The 19,511-nt window shown below is 42.2% G+C and overlaps 1 protein-coding gene across 1 annotated transcript; it reads left to right on the top strand.

Moving 5' to 3' along the window:
* Positions 1 to 5,669: 5,669 nt before the first annotated feature.
* AKTIP (AKT interacting protein) lies at positions 5,670 to 18,604 on the top strand. Its single transcript, XM_067004601.1, is given in 10 exon segments — positions 5,670 to 5,790; positions 9,909 to 10,022; positions 11,262 to 11,467; positions 13,410 to 13,474; positions 13,561 to 13,661; positions 14,963 to 15,051; positions 15,125 to 15,228; positions 15,443 to 15,545; positions 15,944 to 16,004; positions 17,673 to 18,604. Coding segments are annotated over 9 exon segments (879 nt in total). The 5' UTR covers positions 5,670 to 5,790; positions 9,909 to 9,980; the 3' UTR covers positions 17,781 to 18,604.
* The last annotated feature ends 907 nt before the right edge of the window (positions 18,605 to 19,511 follow it).

Consider the following 19,511-nt stretch of genomic DNA (forward strand, 5'->3'; position numbering starts at 1 on the left):
ACTGAATGAATTGAGAATCACGGTACCTTTGGGAAATAGAAAGAACTGAATGGGAGGTAGAAACTTCAACTAATCTACAAAAAAAAAAAAAGGGTTGCAAATGGCATAGAAAAAAATACAAAAGCTCAGTTAAAAAATAAAATAAAGCCCATGAAACAGATGTGGATGGAGATGTTCCATTGAGGATTTCCTGGGCAACTTAAGTTCTTATTCATAGATGAAGCATCTCAACTGAAGTCATATTGAAGTTAACAGGAAGTTTTTCAATACTTTTAATTGGTCTGTAATGTTCTTAAACATGAATTTGTGACTAGTCGCAATTAGTTGTGATGAGTCAGAACTGGGCAGGCAGACTGAAGTTTCTGTACCTTGGTCGTGAGGCTGTTAGTCTTTGATTTCCTTTCACGTAAATGTTCAGACCAAGTCCTAGTCTAGCTTTAGAAAGTGTTAAATGTAGTAATTGTTGTCTGTATATACTGTCTGTGGTATTTCTGCTTAGTTTAAGCCATAAATATGAATACAGATAGTTAAAGACAAACAGCAACAAACAAACGAGGAGTGAGAGGGGAGTTTCTGCGTTTTCATTCAGTCCTTTACGTATGCAAGCATAGTGTCCGAGCTCTGAGGAGGTAGTGCTGGATGTAGTTTTAATCTGGAGAGAAGAGAAGCAATCTTTCTTACAAATCTTTTATTTATTGGAATACTGAGGTGACCAGCCTCCCGTAGCGGTCTGCATGACAGGGCTGTTAGTGACCAAGACTCGCTCACGAAAAGGTGGGGTGAGCCCTACCGATGACAGTGCTGCTAAGTGGCATTCTATTTAATTAAGCATGCATCTATCTGCATGAAGGTTTACTAGGTGACATGTTCGTATCCTGCCTTTTTTTATTCCTTTTGAAGCAAGGAGCCCAGTACTGTTTTGCATGGCTGAAATGTTTTTCTAGCGGAAGGGAAAGATGGTGTAAACATTTAAATTCTCAGATTGGAGCTGTGAGGTTGAATTGGTCTATTGTGATAGATGCTCTTTCTTCATGTAGTGGACGTTCAGCATTATCGTAGAATATCCTGAGCTGGAAGGGACCCACAAGGTTCATGGAGTCCAACTCCTGGCTCCACACAGGACCACCCAAAAATCAAACCCTACATCTGAGTGCGTTCTCCATACGCTCCTTGAACTCCGAAAGGCTCAGCACCATGACCACTGCCCTGGGGAGTCTGTTCCAATTTTTTGGCTAAATATTAGAGCTTGCCTATTTTTAATGATGTGCTCTGGACGAAAGAGCCACAAACCATCTCGATTTAGACTTGGATTAGTTGGGCTACACAGACACAATCTTGGGTAGCTGTTCATAGCTGTTTCTCATTGAATGTGATAGCTTCCTTTGCACATTCACCTCACAGCCTTTACTCTTCATATTCACTTCTTTGATCAGCTATACATTAAATTCTTTAATATGCAGCTTTTTTAAATAACCAACCACTTACATTCCTTCTTAATATGTCACTTTACTAGGAAAGTAATAAGAAGATGAAAGGAGGAAAGTGACTTTTGTGTAAAAATCTGGCTCCAGGTGTTGAGTGGAGAAAAAAATGGTCCTACTTTATTATGTCTTATCATCTCTGAAATTATGTAGGTATTTTTCAGTCAACAAATTAATTTTCAGCTGGAAAATCACAGTTATGAATTGGTTTTGGTCTGCTTTTCACTCATCATATCATACTGTTAAAGCAGAAACTGGAGTTCATAATGATATTGTGGAAACTGCTGATCAAAGGTTGTTTACATGGGCTGTGTTCACTGATTTGCCACGGTTGTCTCATACAGATGCGCTCTAATGACTATTCTCTGCAAAACTGATTTTTCAAAAAGATTCTTTAATCTGATTACTCTGTAATCCTTAGTTATTCCTGAGAGTGAATTTACATGCATATTTACTTGAAAGTATGTTTTACATGATTATGAATCAAAATATTCCATGAAAGGAAGGTATTTAAAACAAACAAACAAACGAAACCCTTATCGGTAAGGAAATAGTAATTACAGCTGTAAGTCTAATTAACACCTTATTCAAGACCATCAAAAAATGGTTGTGAAAATCTAAAATGAGGAATTTCAATTCATCAGTAGACAAATTTAGGTATGAATGTCCATGATGAGACATATTGAAGAAAGCATAATTTGAAGGCTGTGGTGTGATCCTTAGTTAGTCATTGTTAGCTTCTGCTGTTCAGGAACAGCCAAGCTCTCACGTAGTTGAATATATCAGCAGCCATGCAAATATAAAAGTGTCGGAATATTATATACATATGTACTTTTCATATGAAGTGAATCTACTAAGATGAAAGGCTTCCTATAGGGAATAAATATATTTAATATTTCTGATCCTCTGTTATAGAAGTGAGTTTGTAGTTGAAGTTTTACAGCATTGCTGACAGAACAGAGACCCTAAGAACTAAACAACAGATTTTGATGATGCAGTTTGGGCTGTTTCTTCTTATTCTTCCCCAAGCAAAATAAATATACTGTTGTTCTAGTTTCGGCTGGGATGGAGTTGATTTTCTTCCTAGTGGCTGGTATGGTGCTGCCTTTTGGATTTAGGATGAGAATAATCATTGTTATTTCCCCTTCCTTTCCTGTCCTATTAGACAGTCTTTATCTCAACCCTATGAAAATATATGAAAATAAGAAGGATGGTTTTGATGACATATGCCAGGAGTAAGGTTAGTGAGGAGGCAAGGGACGAATGGGCACTGTATCATTAGATGATGCTGTGGGCTTTCTGATGTCTCTGAACACTGGATCCCAGCACTGACCCACCTTAGAGGCAGAAGAGCTGAATTGACCGGAGAAATACCACATGAAGTGTAAGCTAGGAGCGAGTTGTATTTGACTTGTTGTTTCCAATCTTGTCCCTAAGAGCCTTTACTTCTAATTAATCTTTACTAATTTGATGTTTCCTTTGTTATACTTTGTTACCAGGCTTGTTCTGCACTAAAATAAATCTAAGTGGAACTGAGAGAAATGCTATACGCTTTGAAATCTGCATGGAGCAGTATGCCAAACCAGCTCAAGAGACCCCCAAACCCAGGGCATGTTACGAGAATTATGGATCTGGATAGCATTTTCTGTCAAGTTATGAAGGCCTGTATGGGAACTACCATTCTGGGTAATAAGTTTTGGGAAGGCATTCACAAATCAAATAACTTTCTGAAAGCTGGTCTAGTGGAAGGTGTCCCCGCCCATGGCAAGGGAGTTGAAACTAGGAGATCCTTACAGATCCCTTCCAACCCAAACCATTCTGTGGTTCTATGAAATACCTGTCATTACCTAGGAAGAAGGGCAGAGGCGTTCAATAGCTCTAGCCTTACCTGCACGTATCGGTTCCAGTTTACCTAGATCTTGTTTGCCCTTCAGAATGATGAGAGAACTGTGGCATGATGTATTCGTCCCCATAGAAAACCACCACTGTGCATTGTGAAATAAGCTCTTACCCACTGACTTCTTTGTAGATGTCTTTAAAATGAAAATACCTGTTTTTAAGTATTCTCGTATATTTACCATCATATTTTAGGAGCCTGATAGTTTCTCCTAACTACTTGACTGTTTTCATTTGTAATTATATTGTTCTATAAAGTGATGATAGTGTTTCTTGTAGTATCTAAATCACAAAGGAATTAATTGCATTTGAAAAGATGTTCAAGGCTTTGAGTTTTTAACAGTGATTATAATTCTGCTTGTTAGCTCTGGAAAAAGAGAAAATACGTTCTTTCACCTTTTGTTTTGGAGGGGAAAAAAAAAGTCATGTTAATACTGATAGTTATCAAGTAAGGTGATGTTTTGTGTAAATATACATGGTATTTTTTCAAAGTTCTTTTGTCAGTATCCCCATAGAACTGCTGGGGATGTCAGTGGGAGAGACGCATGCGTATTTATCTGCACCTGGCAGCACAAGCCCTGATCACTTCTTGTCATACAGCATATACAGGGTTTCAGTCAATAACGTATTTTCATCCTTCAGCTGTCTATGGATCACCACATGCGACTACAACAGCTGCAGAACACCACCTAGTGGTGCTAAGCACTCCCTCCAGCTAATTAAAGACATTAAACTTCCTTCGTGTCTCTTCCATTTAGTTTATTTCTAAAAACTGCTGCCACCACAAGGTGAAATTCTGGCCCAGTCAGAACTATCAGGGTCTTTGCACGCTGGACAATTAAACATAATATTGAATATGCCTTAAACGATGCAGCCATCATGGCCCCCCTTCATCAGCAGAAAAACAGGTATGTGCTTGGCAAATTTAGGTTTGGGGTTATGAGGATATATGGTTTTGGGGTATGATTCTGTGTTTTGTGGAAAATCTTGGCCAACACCTTCTTCCTATGATAGCCTGAAGACATTGTTTTAAATTAAATTCCTTACTGCATTTAGCCTTCTGGGTGAAACAGATATGCAAGTATGCCTAGAAAAAAATGGATTTTAATATGAATGTATAATAATTTGGTTCTCTGTATTTTACAGCTTCTCTCTTCGGTCTCCTGAGAGATTTAAAATCGAAGCTGATAAATTTCAAATGACAGTCTGTCTCTTATATTTGTCATTTTCCAAGACGTTTTTGGTGTGCTTACACAATAATGGACCTCTAATGCTATTTCAAGCTGATCCAACAAACCTTCAAGATTTTGCACATCATACCTAAAAAAATGTGTATATGTTTCCTTGAATAATGAGATATGAAAATGGAAAAAAATTGTTTTCTGAGATGATTTTTTTGTACCTTTGGATACGAAGAAAAAAGCAATAGGACTTTTATTAAACTTATTTTCAACAGGCACTAACCCCTAGAAAAAGAAACTTTTTTCTAAGGTAAGCAATATACTGATAGCATTTTAGCCTAGTCACTTGTATCAGTTAAAATACTGATATAGTATGAAAATCAGTTAAGATTTTCTGAAGTAGAATTCATACAGATCTGGTGTGACTAAAAAGGGAATCCAGTCCCCCATGTAATTTTTGAGGCTTGTGTATTTTAGCTCAGCTCTCAAGACCAATTCAGTCTTCCTAAGTTTATTTGAAGTATTTGATGTCATGTGCAATGTTATTTAACACTGTTCTGGTGTTAGTGACTTAGCAGTGCATATGTTACATATTCACTTAGTTTTCTGGGGGTGTCAGGCTCCTCTGAGGACAGGTGGTTGGATGAGCTCTGGGTTTCCGAAGCACAGGAGGCAATAAACTTTATTACACCGCGGTTGTACACCCGGCGCTGCTCAGCCCGCTCACAGCCGGCCCCGCTCCCCGCCCGTCGCCAGCCGCCATTTTCGGGCTCGCACAGCCCCTCAGCCAGGCCCGCCCCCCGCCGCCCCGCGCCCGCCAATCGCATCTCTCCCCGCTCCGCCCCGCCGCCCAATGGGAGAGGTTCCCGTTTCTCAGACCCCGCCCCTCCGCTCTCTTCCTGCGGACTGACAGGTGCGTCACCCCGTCCCATTGGCCCGCCCACCCTAGACGGACAGCCGCTCAGACCAATCCCCTTCGCGAGGGCGTATATCGCAGCACCCTCCGCTGCCGGGAGCGAAGTCGCCCTCATTACCTCACGCAGCGCCCGGCGGTCCCCATTGGCCGCCTTCCCCTGCTTCTCCCCGCCCCGCGGTGAGGACACAGCGCCGGGGGCCGGCGATTGGCCGACCGCGGGGCCGGGCCCGGCTTCGCGAGGCCGAGGGGCGGGCTTAAAGGGGGGCGGCGGCGGCGGCGGGGCCTGGGCGGCGGGGAGCGGCGCGGCCGGAGCGCGGTGAGGGCCCGGCGGGGCGCGCGGCTTTTAACCGATTTCCCCCTTTTTCAGCCCGTTTTTGCCGCAGGAGGGGGGGGGTGGCGAGGGGGGCCGGGGCTCCCCGCGGCCTCAGCGCTGTGGGCAGGGGTGGCGGTGAGGCGGGGGGGCTGTGAGGGGCGGTGACTGCCTCACGGTGTGAGTGCGGCGCGGTGCGCGTGTGGCCGTGGTGCGAGTCCCCTCGGGGCTCTGTGCTCCGCGGGGGGCGGCGAGAGAGCCCCGGCGGGCAGGGCGAGCTCCGCGGGGCTGCTGCAACGCCCCGGGGCGCCCGCCTGGCGCGGGGCCTGTGAGGAGCAGGAGGGAACCGGGCCGAGGGGACGGGGGGCTCGGGGCAGACCTCGCTGCTCCCTGCTGCTGCCTGACAGGAAGCTGCGGGGAGCCGGGGGTCGGCCTCTTCTCACAGATAAGCAGTGATAGGACCAGGGGGAACGGCCTCAAGTTGTGCCAGGGGAGGCTCAGGGTGGAAATGAGGAGACATTTCTGCTCAGAAAGAGGAGTCAGGCATTGGGACAGGTTGTCCAGGGAGGTGGTGGTGGCACCGTCCCTGGGGGTGTTCAAGGAGAGGTTGGGCCTGGTGTTTAGGGACAGGGTTTGGTGGTGACATTGGTGGAGGGGGGTGGTTGGGCCAGGTGATCTCAGAGGGCCTCTCCAACCCTAATGGCTCTGTGATCTAACGACCCCGCTGGTGCTGGGCAGAGAACACGACACACGGTCCAACAGGCATAAACAATGGCAGGAGTCCTTAACACCTATCCAGTGCAGCAAAGGAAAACGTGCAAAAGCCAAGCGCCTAAAACTGCTTTTTGTTCCCTCGTTGTTCTTGAGCTATTTTATAGCACTGACAAAGTTCCACGCAAGCTGCGCTCTGCCTGCCCTCACGCACGGTGACCCCGTATGGTGCTGGGGGACGTCAGCGTAGGGTTGTCCTTGTGGCAGCAGGTGGCTTGGGCCAGCTACAGGAGGATTTCCACAGTGCAAGTGCTTTCTATAAAAGCCAGAAAGCCTTACCAAGAAGCAGCATTTGAAATAGTATTTCTTCACCTTCTTTATTTTTTTAACATTGTTTTACCAGAAGGAAAATACTAGAGAAAAAGATACACGTTGATAAAAGGCCCGGGTGAGGAGGGCAGCTCAGGAGCGTAGCTGTCATGCTCGGCTCCTGCAGCAGCAGAAATCAGCAGAAGGTACTGCTGAGCAGCACGCCGCTGAGCCTCTCTTTGGATGAGGCACTGTGAGTGGTGATGACGTGAGAGGAAGGAGCCTGGGTGATGATTCTGAAGGTGTTTATTCCTTCCTCATAAAATGAGGAAAACCAGTGCATTGGGCTCTGCTGGGAGGCTGGTGCTGTCGGTAGGGGCAGCCCCACAGAGTGCCTTAGCAGCAGGTACCCTCGTGGAAGACGCTGTAGCCAGAGTGACACTGAATGACTAAACTGTCTAGAACCATCTCTGAATGATGTTGGGATTTCACTCCTGTGGCAGCTGTAAACCTTCTCCATGGTGGGAAGTAGGATCACCAGTCCAACTGAAACATGCCGATAGTTCATTGTTTTAATTTTTATTTGTAATGATTTGCGATTAATCTAGGGTAGTAAATTTTTAGGTGCAGGACCTAGAGAGCATAAGCAGTTACAGGCCAGGTTTCTTGTGCTGATACCATGCTCAGCTCCTGTATAGCATAGCTAGAAAGAGTGAGCATGATTCAAAAGAAACCAACTTTGAAACACCTTGAAAGGTTTTTTCAGTGACTGTGTGGGAGGCTGGCACTCCAAGGCCACCAATTCTCCATCATACATAGGATCTTAACAGGCGAGGCTGAGGGCAATTTAACACGTTAAGGGAAACGCTGTGTATTGCTTATTACTGGGGCACAGCTGGCTAAAGGATCTCTGTGCTGGATCATCTCTGGAAGTTATTCTGTATTCTAACTAGGGCTAAAGTAATGCTTTATTTGGAGATGAAACTGGTTCTTAATAGCTTGTAAATAGGCATCTCTATAATGCAAAGCGTTTCAGCAAAGCTGGGAGCGTACTGAGCACGTATGGCTGCTTTCTGAAAGGTGGAGTCGGTGACTGAACTCCATCTAGCAGCAGTTATCACGCTTCTAGATCAGTTCCTGTCTTGCTGGTAGTAGGTTGGGCTGTTCTTTATGTACATACCTCGTTCTGTGTCTCAGCTCTTGTTCTGGAATAGAGCAGTTTATGTTAGTCCTCAAAGGAAAAAAAAACAAAAAACCAAAAAACAAACCCATAAAGAAAAAAAAAACCCAAACCCATAAAGTAATCACTCCAGGTTCCAGCTAATTGTTTTCAGACCTGCACCTCAGCTCCCAGCAGTTTGCTGTTGTCAAAGCCGAGCGCTCGGGCGCTCTGTGCGTCAGTTCCTCCAGCCTCGGGTCACACTGAAGGTCCCTGAGGAAATGTCTTGTCTTCTGGTAGCCAAGCATCTCGCTCTTGTAGTCTGGCTGGGTTTCGGGTAAGGGGAAGGGCCTGTGGCATGTGCCTCTGGCAGGGCTCTGCCTTCCAGACAGGGGGTGGGGAAAGGTGAAGACATCTGCTGTCCCACTGCTGTCCCAGAGCGTGCCCCTGCTCTGCCCCTCTATTTTTGCTGGCTCGGAGTGATACGGCTGTCTGGCCGCTGAAGAGGAAAAATATCTGGAGGAATTGTGTCCTGGAATGTTTGCCTGAGATGGTTTGGAGCTGGGAGACTGAATTAATTTTTATCACTTTCCTGAATGGTGCTTGCATTTTTTTAATGCTGGGCTGCTCTGTATCTAGATGGCTGTAGTTAGATAACTGCAATTTGGTATCGGAGTTTCTTTTAAACATTTGCACTGCTAGGATATTTTTTTCTGATAAATAGTCTGGCTTAATTCTTTTTTTCTTTTAACAAGATTAGCTTTGATTGTCTTAGGAAGAGTTTGGATCTTAATGTTATCATTTTCTCTATAAACTGTTCAAAACAGTGTGTGAACAGGTGGTGGTGACTTGTTTGCTGTAGAAAACACTTGGTGTTGACCACAATATAACTTGTGCTGTCCTGTCTTTGTCTCTCCCATCCTCTGAATTGTCTTGGTCAGTGTTTTTATGATTCCATATTAAAGAAATCAGGCAAAGTGTACTGTCTCAAAACCTACTGTAGTGAGAAAGGGTGGGGTGGGAGGTGGAATATTGGAAACCAGGAAGACTGGAGTTTTAAAAAAAAAAAAAAAAAAAAGGGAGTAGAGGAAACAGGCAGTGCCAGACGAGGTGGTGTAGGCGAGAGCGCTCTTGCACAAACAATAACAAGACTTTTTTTTAAGAGGGAAAAAAAAAAAAGACTTCTGGAGTTTATACCCAAAGGGGAGCTGTGCGAATGGCTTGAACAGTAGACAAAACACCGAAACTCCAAATACTGCTGAAGTCCTTCTAATTGAACTGCTGATCTAATGAGCATTAAGCTTAGCGCTCATAATGAGCCCATTAAATAGCTACAGAAATCTTCTGTGTTCTGTGGCTTTGTCTGTTCCTGGCAGGGCACCAATGCAGATGAAAGCAGAATGACACATACGTAATGCAGGCTCAATGGGAGGATCATCTCGTGCCCTGGGAATGGCAGTGATTTTTCAAGCTGGAGTGCCTCCGAAACCTGCAGAGTGTGCAGGGTATGCAAGGGACAGCCCTTGGCCACGGTGCGAGAGTGCGCTATTGTAGAGCTGTCCGATGCTGGGTGTGAACGCTGAAGTGATAACTTTTAGCATTTGTGTGTTTAGAGGGTCTTTATTGACTGTGCTGAGCCAATAGATGGTCTTTTTGGCAGTTGGCAAGACAAAGAATATAATGCAGAGTCTTTCTCAGAATATTGATTTAGCAGAAAGAAGGGAGGCATTCAAGTGCAAAAATATTTTGTAGGCAGCTATAGTATTGTCCTGGAGTCTAATAAATAATAGAGCTCTGGCAATTTTAGCTACTGTTGATCTTAACTACAAGAAGGTCTCTTCTTTTACAGGAATATAAAGCTGGATGCAAAATTAGATCTGAATGCTATTTATATATTGAGTCCTGTTTATCTGTAAGGATGCACACTCATTCTGTGTATTTTTAGGGTATAAACCAGAGAAGCCTGACGAAACCGAAGACATTGAAAAATTGCAGTCCTTTATTTGGAATACACGTTATGAACCCTTTCTGGAGCATGTCTACAAGTTCTGTGCGCAAGGTAGATATAATGAGTGGGTGCTCTAAGGTGTTAAATCCTGAGGGCTGGGATCGCCTTCAATAAAAGGGTCAGCTGGCTGTGACTTGCAGTAATTGGAATGTGCCTGTGAACGGAGTCTTCTCCAGAACTCGCCGCATGACTTGTCTTATCTGAAGCATTTTCAAGTAGGAAAGACAAATGTGTGCAAATAGTTGAAGGTCTTGCTGCTTATGACATTTTTTTACTGTCTTAAGTAGACTTTAGACAGGTATTGCATGTGCAGTGGGTACTGACAAAACTGCATCTCTAATGCTGTTACTTGCTACGTGAGACTGTGTCTAAAAGCACAGCACTTCTAAGTTCATTTACTTCTCAGGTTTTCATTACTAGAGAAAATTCTATAACTTGGTTGATGGTGTTCAAGGCATAGGTATTGCCACTAGTCCAAGTCTCAAGCATTTCAAAACGCTGTCCCCTAAATCGTGCCTGTAATCAGCACAGCCTAGTCACGGGTCTGTAACCTGCAGGTTTGTCCTGGCAGCCTGCGGAATGATTTTGAGGTCTGTACCTAACAGTGATCTCTAGCAGCGTAGCAGTGACCCACTAAGTAGAACAGTCTGTGTGTGTATATATGTGAAACGACAGAGGCATAAAAAGGTTGTTAGAGCAAAATTATTTAACATGGGCTCGATGTCACTGTCAACCAGTGATTCTCCCACAGCGGGAACAGGCTGCATGATCAGTGCCAAGTGGGATGTTTGTCTTCGCATATTTCACTTCCCACCTGTGCTCAGTTTTCTGTAGAAAGTTTTGATTTCTTCTCAGATTTACTACGGTACTTCTCAGAGACTCTTTGAAGTCTAGAACGTGAGGATGTGCGTTAGTGGAAGTGCCTTACCTTGATGCGCTATGTGCTGGAAATAGCCTGACTTTAAGCTGATGGTATATATTACCTGGGTTTAGTTTCTAAATAAATACAAACCTCTGTGTCCTAATCTGCAGATTTCCAATCTAGCCTTGATTGCTTTTGCACTTGTAGGCTAGGTTTGATTGAATAGAAGTTTATGTAAAAACAAAACAAAACCCAAGAAGGTCGCTCCAAAAAAACAAACAGAACGTCAAAACCCAAGACGAGTTTCATTGGCCAAACTTGTAATTACTAAGGGCAGGTTTAAGCCTGTGTTAAAATGTTAAAATGTTCCTATGTTAAATACTTTGAATTCCAACCTCTAATGTCGTGGTTCTGTTTTAATCTAACAGAGACCTGAAGTTGAAGAGAAAACTTTGACTGGAGAGCTGAGAACCAGTCCTCCACGAACCTCTACAAAGAAACAGTTACCTTCTATTCCAAAGAACGCTGTGCCAATAACCAAGCCTGCCTCCCCTGCCGCATCGTCCCAGTCGACAAATGGAACACATGCTTCTTATGGGCCTTTTTATTTGGAGTATTCCCTCCTAGCAGAATTGTGGGTTTTCACTATTTTTTTTCTCTTATAGGTTACTGGGTATATGCTCCAGTGAAAAAATAACTTGTAGGGATCTAGTGCTTGTGTGGTGTCTCTGCCGTAGTCCCTAAAGAATGCAGTAAAACTCTGTGCTACATTAAATTCTTCTTCTGGAGCAGCAACCTCCGCCTCTTGAGGTGGCAGAGGAGACGGGATGAAATTGTAAGGGCTGTGTTTAGATGTGATTTTCTGAATTTTTGTATTTCTCAGTCTTCAAGTAAAAACATTTTGGGTCTACCAAAACTGGTCTACCTGACCACTTATCCTCATAGCGTTTTGGTCAGAAATACCTAATTTTTTAAACAATCAATAAAACAGAAGCCAGCAGATGTTTAGTAGGAAGATGGTTATGAAGGTAGGGCATTGTATAATGGACTTAGGATGTGGGACACTTGAAAGTGCTTATTAAATGGGTATTAGGAGGGCTGTGTGTCTTCCTGTATTCAGTGGTGCTTGAGAGGGAGGAGTCACTGCAATTTAAAGAGTTTTTGTTGGATCAGTTTGATCAGTTGCATTTGATCTAGTCTAGTGATGTGCAGAGTGCTGTGGGAGCACACAAATCTGTGTGTCTGCAAAACTTACCAGTTATATGAAGTTACTTAAACTGTTTTATGCCATAAAGCTGGAGAGACTTTGTCAGTAGTAGACGTATTGGATTCTCAAGTATGCAGTGCCTTTTGGAATGAAATCCCTGGAGTCCTGATGCAATACTGAGTTTCAGATCTTGCGTTTAACCATTAAGTTGAAAGTGAGAACTCTCTAAACGTAAAATGTGTTGTTCAGGCGACTGATTCTGACTTTTTAATTCAAGAAAATTGGCTTTCTTCTGCAGCATGCAAGAATACTTTGTATTCCTCTTGTTTAACAAATTCATGTACAGTATGGAAATAGTTAGCAGAGAGATGTGTTAATGCTTTTCTTTAAGATTATTGTTTACTAGCACAAGCATGCTGAGTTTAATTTAATGGGCCTATATTGCAACTAACTGGAAAATGTATGAAGTGAGTATTTCAGCTTATCATTTACGGTGTTCAGTAGAATCCGCATACCTTACAGTTGTAGCTGATTGGACTTAGAAGGAAGTTCTTGTGCTCATTAATTTGAAAAACAGTAAAAGTAGCACACTTTTCCTCCGCAGCACTGTCGTTTATCAAATGGAGCTTCCTAAAGGATAAAGGAAAGAGGGAGAAAACATTTTCTTAATTCAAGGGTCATCGATGACTGAAGTAACTGAAGATGATTTGATCATCTTCACAAGAAATGAATTACCAAATAAGTGCAAATTTAGAAAAATGTGTTGGTCCCTACTGTTAATGAGATGCTGTAATCACTTGACCTAGATTTCTAATATACCCAGCCTGTCCTTTCTGTTCTCTGTTACTTTGTTTGGTCACTTGCCAGTAGGATTCCTCGTTGACCTGCAGTATAGTCTTATCTAAAACCGAAAAATTGTTTAAAATTAAAGGTTTGGTAAACTTTCAGAATTAACTGGAATTGAATGCAAGCCTATGTTCAAAAAGATTTAATTGCGTTCCTTTTTTTACTCTTTACTTTGAAACTGGGAATTCAGTAGAAAAGTGGAAATCACACAGTGCTGACAAGCATTAAATGCATCTTCTGGGGAAGTTATTTCTATTTCTCTGCTTACAGTTTTCTCAGGAGAAATAATATTTCCTCTTCATAGCTTCTTAAGTGGAGAGCTAGGAAAAGCAGAGTGAAAGTATATGGTTTTGCTAGTTATCTGCCTCCTCCTTCTCTGAGCAATCTGCCCTTGGGAATTGAGTATAAGTTTGTGGAAGAAGTCTGTTAAACTACTGGCCGTACGTTCTGGCTTTACTGCTGTCAGCTTGCTGTAGGTTTAATGTAGTTGTGGAGCTATTCTAAATACTGATTCTAATTGCAGTACCTTGGTTGTTAAGCAGAAATTGCCAGGTGTCTACGTGCAGCCATCTTACAGATCAGCATTAAGTAAGTTTAAACTTAACTTTTAAAAATTTAATACATACTTGTTTTTAAATTCTTCCAATTTCTCAAGAAAACTTTCTCACTTGCAGTGTGGTTTGGAGTAATATTCATAAGACATGGGCTCTACCAGGATGGTGTGTTTAAATTTACTGTCTATATTCCTGATAACTACCCAGATGGAGACTGCCCGGTAAGTGGACATGGTTGTGTGTGTTTTGGGGTTTTCTGGTGCTTTAAGTATGGCTTCCTGTTAAAGCTAATACACCAGTTAGCTTCTAATTTCATTGAACTAGTTTTGTTCTAGTTTTGTTCAGTTGGCTGGGTGTGTTTGTGAGCCTTCTTGTACATATTTCCTAATGTCTGTGGAAGGAAGTTGTTGCTCTGATTACTGAGACTGGTGTAGAGTGAATTCTATGAGGTTAGATTACTTAGAGTATTCAAGTAATCAACCAGTTCTTTACCACAACACTTGATCTGAAGCACTTAGGCTACTCAGAGTTTGGACACTATAATGGAACATAAAATGCAGGCACTTGTGCTGTGCTTGCCACAGCACTGCAGGATTTCTTGCCTGTGTCTGTTTTAAAATGCATTGAAACAAAGAACTAAGAACTTGAGTTGAAAGTTGGTAAAATAGAGGAAAAGGGAATAGATAGTCTGGTGTCACTTTTTCTTTTTCCCCTCTAGGGAAAAGAATACAAGTTATTACATTCCTGTTTAAAAAAACAAACAAAAATCCCCATCAAAACAAAAACACACATGTGGCAATCTGACTCTTTCCAGAGCAGAGCATCCGGCCCTCTTGGCCAGATTTCTTTAACAGGAAGATCGGGGGTGGGTGTATGGAGCTGCTGTAGCTGAGAAGGAGTTGCTATGTCAGGAAGCTGTCTGCTTGGTGTCAAGTTTTGTGTGAAGCTATCACCTTTAAAAGGACAAAATTAGTAGGAATCAGTATCTTGAAAAGATTTTAAAGAAACTCATAAGCCTCTCGTATATCTATAATTCTTTAACTAGCATGGGGCTTTCAAAGCGTGTTAAAATATTTTTCTTTTGGAGCAGCACACAAATGCCAGAGGAAACTAACTGCAGAGCTGAAGACACCATGGTGTCATCACAGTTTACTTAAAAATATGTAGGATAAAAAAAATATTGCTTGTAGCTCAAGTATTTAAAAAGCTTTCAGTCACAAATAGCTGAGGGTTGTTTTTGGCTTTAATCTGATCTTATCTGATATTACCTGTGTTGGCACACAGGATTAGTTTCCTGATTTGGTAATGAGCGTGAAAGAGGACAAGACCCTGCATGTAGCCTGGGTATGTTGGGTTACAGTTTCACAGTTGCTATAAATCACTTCAGGGTGTTTTCCTGTTATCCAGTACCAGTTGATTAGTATTTGGAAGCAACATCTGACTGACCAAAACAAACAAACAACCACCAAAAAACCTTCACCCAATAGTTTTAACGTCAGGATTCTTCTTTTTTCTAACTCAGCGCTTGGTTTTTGATCTGCCTGTCTTCCATCCGCTAGTAGATCCCATGTCTGGTGAACTGGATGTGAAAAGAGCGTTTGCAAAATGGAGGTTAGTGGTAACATTTTGATAGGTAGCTTGAAAGAGGCTCTTTCCTTTCTTCACCGTGTTTTGTTCTTTTTAGGCGAAATCATAATCACATATGGCAAGTACTAATGTATGCTCGCAGAGTCTTCTACAAGATTGACACAACTAGTCCTCTGAACCCTGAGGCTGCAGTGCTGTAAGTATCTTCTGTGTTTATAGACATAGCCTCTTAAGAGACTTGTTGCGTAGAAGTGTAGAAACGAGATCTGTATAATCAAATCATGATCTCTACCTCTGGAGCTAGTTGCATTAGAAACTGAATTTGAGGCTTTGCCAAGTCTGTCTGTGCTTCCAGAGCAAACCTGTGCCTCTTTGCAGTTAAGTGACATCGCTTATTTCTCTGTTGTAGGTATGAAAAAAGATATTCAGCTGTTCAAAAGTAAAGTGGTGGACAGCGTCAAACTATGCAGCAGTCACTTATTTGATCAGCCCAAAATAGAGGATCCCTATGCAATCGTGTAAGTACTACGAGCAAATTCACCACATCCTGATGTTTTGAGAACAAGTTTTGGTATCATTTTTTATTTGAAGCCTTTCCCTGCAGATGGATTAAAGTAGGCTGTCCTTTTGTTTTTTACGTTTGGAAGTACCTTGATTATTCCTGTGCTCATTTCCTTCTGTGTAATATTGAGTAAATCTTAAATAACGAGACACTGTATTTAATGCTGAAAAGATCCATGACACTGTGAATTAAGTTCTTAAGAAGTGTATGTTTTAACACTGAAAACTCAGATTTATAGTTGACTTGAAATTCAGCAAACTAGACCAAGGAAAACTGCTGTGTTTTGCTGTACTGCTGCTTTGTGCTTTAGTTTCCAAAAATGTGTGGTAAGAGAGAATTATACTTTCTCCATAGTTTTTCTCCTTGGAATCCAGCTGTACATGATGAAGCCAGAGAGAAGATGTTGACTCTGAAGGTATGCGCCAAGTCCTGATTCTGACTATAAAAAGGGCTTGTTGCTTGAAAAGGCAAGAAAGGTTCCACGTCTCTTTGAGATGAGCACGTACCAGGCAGACCTTACCCCACTCCTTTTCTGTATCTGCAGACGTGATGAAACTGAACTGGAGTCCTAACTGAGCAGTTAGGTTACTGTTCTAACTTCAGTGTGTTAAGCAATTAATTGTTCAGCCAGCTAGAAAGCTTTGTTAGACTGAGTACAATTGTTGGCAAATTTGGCAGATTTTTTGTTTGGAGATAGAAGGGGAGGGGAGAAAGGAGAGATTTGCTGACTGCCTTTTTAGCTTGTCCTGCATTTGTCACGGTCAGTAGTGCTGCATAACCTGATAATCCCCACCTTTGTTCTTCTCTGTTGTTGAAAGATGTTTAATTACTTAATCAAAACTTGAAGGCTTTCTTCTGGTTGAAAACCTTTCAAGCAGCACGAGCAGAGTACCTTGCTAACGTTTCTAATGCTACTGTTTTCTAGTAAGGCACTGCTAAGGTCTGCTAATCAAAGGCTGCTTACAGTTGCTTCTATCACAAAGCACTCTGATAGAGCAAGAATGTTACGGTTTGTGACAGCTTTCACCTGAGCAATACCTTTGATATTTGTAATGTCAAGGGGCAGTAACACTCAGACAATGGCCCTTTATCTATGCTGGAGCTGAAGTAGTGACGATAACTATCTAATGGCTTTTGAGCATATAAACGCACACAGGACCAGAGGGTAGAAGAGGTTTTCTTGTCTTTCTTGGAAATAGATCCAAATGAAATAAGCCTTCATTCTGAACAACTTAAGGCTTTAAAAATATTCTCTGAAAACATACTGTCCCCGTCAATCAACTTATTATTTTTATCTTTCAAATGATTCTTTGCACTAAACGAGAGCTGGCAAACAGCAGTTCTGAGTCTGCCCTGAGTGGCGTCACAAGTCATTCCATTCACAGTGCCTGAGGATTGTGAAATGGTGGCTGGTGGCCTTGTTGGACTGGCAGGGAGATGCACTCTGAATGTTTTAGTTATTGCACGTATGGCGCTTTAGGTGTTGGAGTAGTTCGTTGATAGCAAGAATAGCCTGATTTCCATGGCTTAGGAGACTTGTTCCAAAACATCAGTGTAGCTGAGAATCTACTTTTCCTTCCCTGTAAAAGGAAGTTCCCAAGTCCTGTGTTCTCTCTCTCCCTTCTGCTGCAACCCTGGCTCATTTGGTTATTGCCCTTGTAATTCCTGTGCCGCTGGAGCTGTTAGTGTTGAGCTGGTGGCTGACATGTTTTGATTTGGATTGACTCTTCTTTCTGTAGAACCAAAAAAATTGGCAAATAGCAGTGCAGTGGTGCTGGGCTATGGTCTCCAATCAAAATGCTCTATGCTCTATCCAAAGAGTATCTGTTAATCTTTACAGTATAATGGGGTAGCAATACGTGAACTAAGGCATTAAAACTCTCCTGTGGTGTCAGGGTAGTTCTACAGAAGCCATGCGCATCCAGAGAAATTAAAGCAATAGACTTAATTCTGTTCCGCTTTGAGGAGAGGAAACAATACCTCTTTTCTGCTTGTATTTGCCAAACTTCAAATGGGTGGGAGAGGACATAAGAGAGTTTGGGGTACCTAATAATTCTGCCTTTAATTTTCTTCTACCTAGAAGAAGCCAGAAGATCAGCACTGCAAAAGCATGCATGTTTCTGGCCTCTCATGGGTCAAGCCTGGCTCAGTTCAGCCTTTCAGCAAAGAAGAGAAGACAATGCCTACCTAGCTCTTTTGGACTGTGGTGCACGCAACACTTTCTGTGGGTGGAGGGAATGTAATGGAGGGAGAAACAGCAAAGCAGCAGTTTCCTTCTTGACTATGGATTAGCAAAAACTGAACGGTAGCAGTGACTCCAGTAAACCTGCTTGATGGATTACTGACTCAATGTTTTACATATGCATTAGGTTTTAAAGGCTTGCCTGGAGTTTGGAAGCATCTCTGAACACTGCAGTACTTCTACCTGAAGACTGTCTAGGGTGGGTAATTCCTCAGGGCTCTGAAATGCCTGGAGGTTTTGGGTTGGTTTTTAAGCTTTTATTTTTTCCCTCCAGGAATAGCAGTTTTTTTTCTAAATCTTAAATTGCTGGCAGAAATATTAGCAGGAAATATGATGCCAGAGGTAAGCTGTGTTCATGTAAACTAATATAGCAGAGTTAAACACTATATTTAATGGTTTTAAATACTTCGGTTTCTATTGTAAATATGTTAGGATTTGAAATTGTAAATAGGTGGTTCAATGACTCCATTTAGCACTTTCCAGAGGTAAAGCTGAGGATGATACTCAGTGTATGATGTATTATTGATTTGTAAATGGATGTTGTCACTAAAGCACACATTAGTCTGATGGGGTGAAAGCAGAATGTCAGGCTTAGTAGACTTTTATTACGTAAACACTAAAATCCAAGCTTTTAACGGTGGTCTCTTGAGCTAATAAAACCTCAGATGATTTTAGATTCCCTAGGTGGCTACACTGTAGGGATTACTAGGATAGCTCGACTAATGTGTGTTAATAGTGACACCTTAAGAAAATAAAAAGAAATTATGATCTTGTTTTTGTCCCTCTGTTCATCTGTACTCTAGACACTTAGCAAAGACTGGCACTGGAATGGAAGCACCTGGCTGCATGAGTATTTGTAGGCATCCTGTTACGTTCTGAAGAGACTGGTTAAACGCGGTTTGGTTCCACATCTAGGAAAACCTTTCTAAAGCCAGTGTGAGCTTAGGACAGTCTTTTTGTTTCCACAAGAGTCTTCCTAGCGTCATAACCCAGCAAAATGTCTTATTCTTGTCTAACAGGATTTCCTTTTAGCTTCAGAACTTGTGATGCCAGGCTTTTACAGCTGGCCTGCTTTTCCTTTGACTCCTCATACCTGTGCTGATGGCATTAGTGCAAGAAACAAGTACCGGTGACTTCATGTATAAATAAGATGCGAGCTTTTGTTTTTCTTTGTTGTTTTTGTCCGACAGAAGCTAAATCCACTTGTCCTATAACAGGCTTTCTAATTTTTGAGAACAAATCCGTAGCCTTTAAGGAAAGGTACGATGAACTCACAAGTAATATGTTATAATATACCAAACGATTAACTTAATGTGCTGGTAAGGGTGACTTGCATGGTTTCTATAGTGTTGTATGAATTAAGTAATTATTCTCCTTCAGGTAATGCTGAAGCCTTAATGCATGATGGTGCTTTATACCTTTTAAAGTTTCTGCGTTTAGGATGCAGTGGTTTCCTGGGGCTGCCTGGAGTGATGCCAGTAGTGTTGGAATTCCTGTTCAGATGAAGAGTGCAGGGGGTATGTGGAGAACAGCAGGCCTCTTAAGGCAACAAAGTGTATCTAAAGGTGCATTCTGTGGGGCTGCTCTTCCTTCAATTTCCATCGTCGTAGAGAGGGTCTGTTACAGGGCCTAGGTTCTTTCTGAAATTTAGTACTTCCATTGATACTCGTAGGAAGAGAA

The sequence above is a fragment of the Anser cygnoides genome, chromosome 12, assembly GCF_040182565.1.
Source record: "Anser cygnoides isolate HZ-2024a breed goose chromosome 12, Taihu_goose_T2T_genome, whole genome shotgun sequence".
NCBI lineage: Eukaryota > Metazoa > Chordata > Aves > Anseriformes > Anatidae > Anser > Anser cygnoides.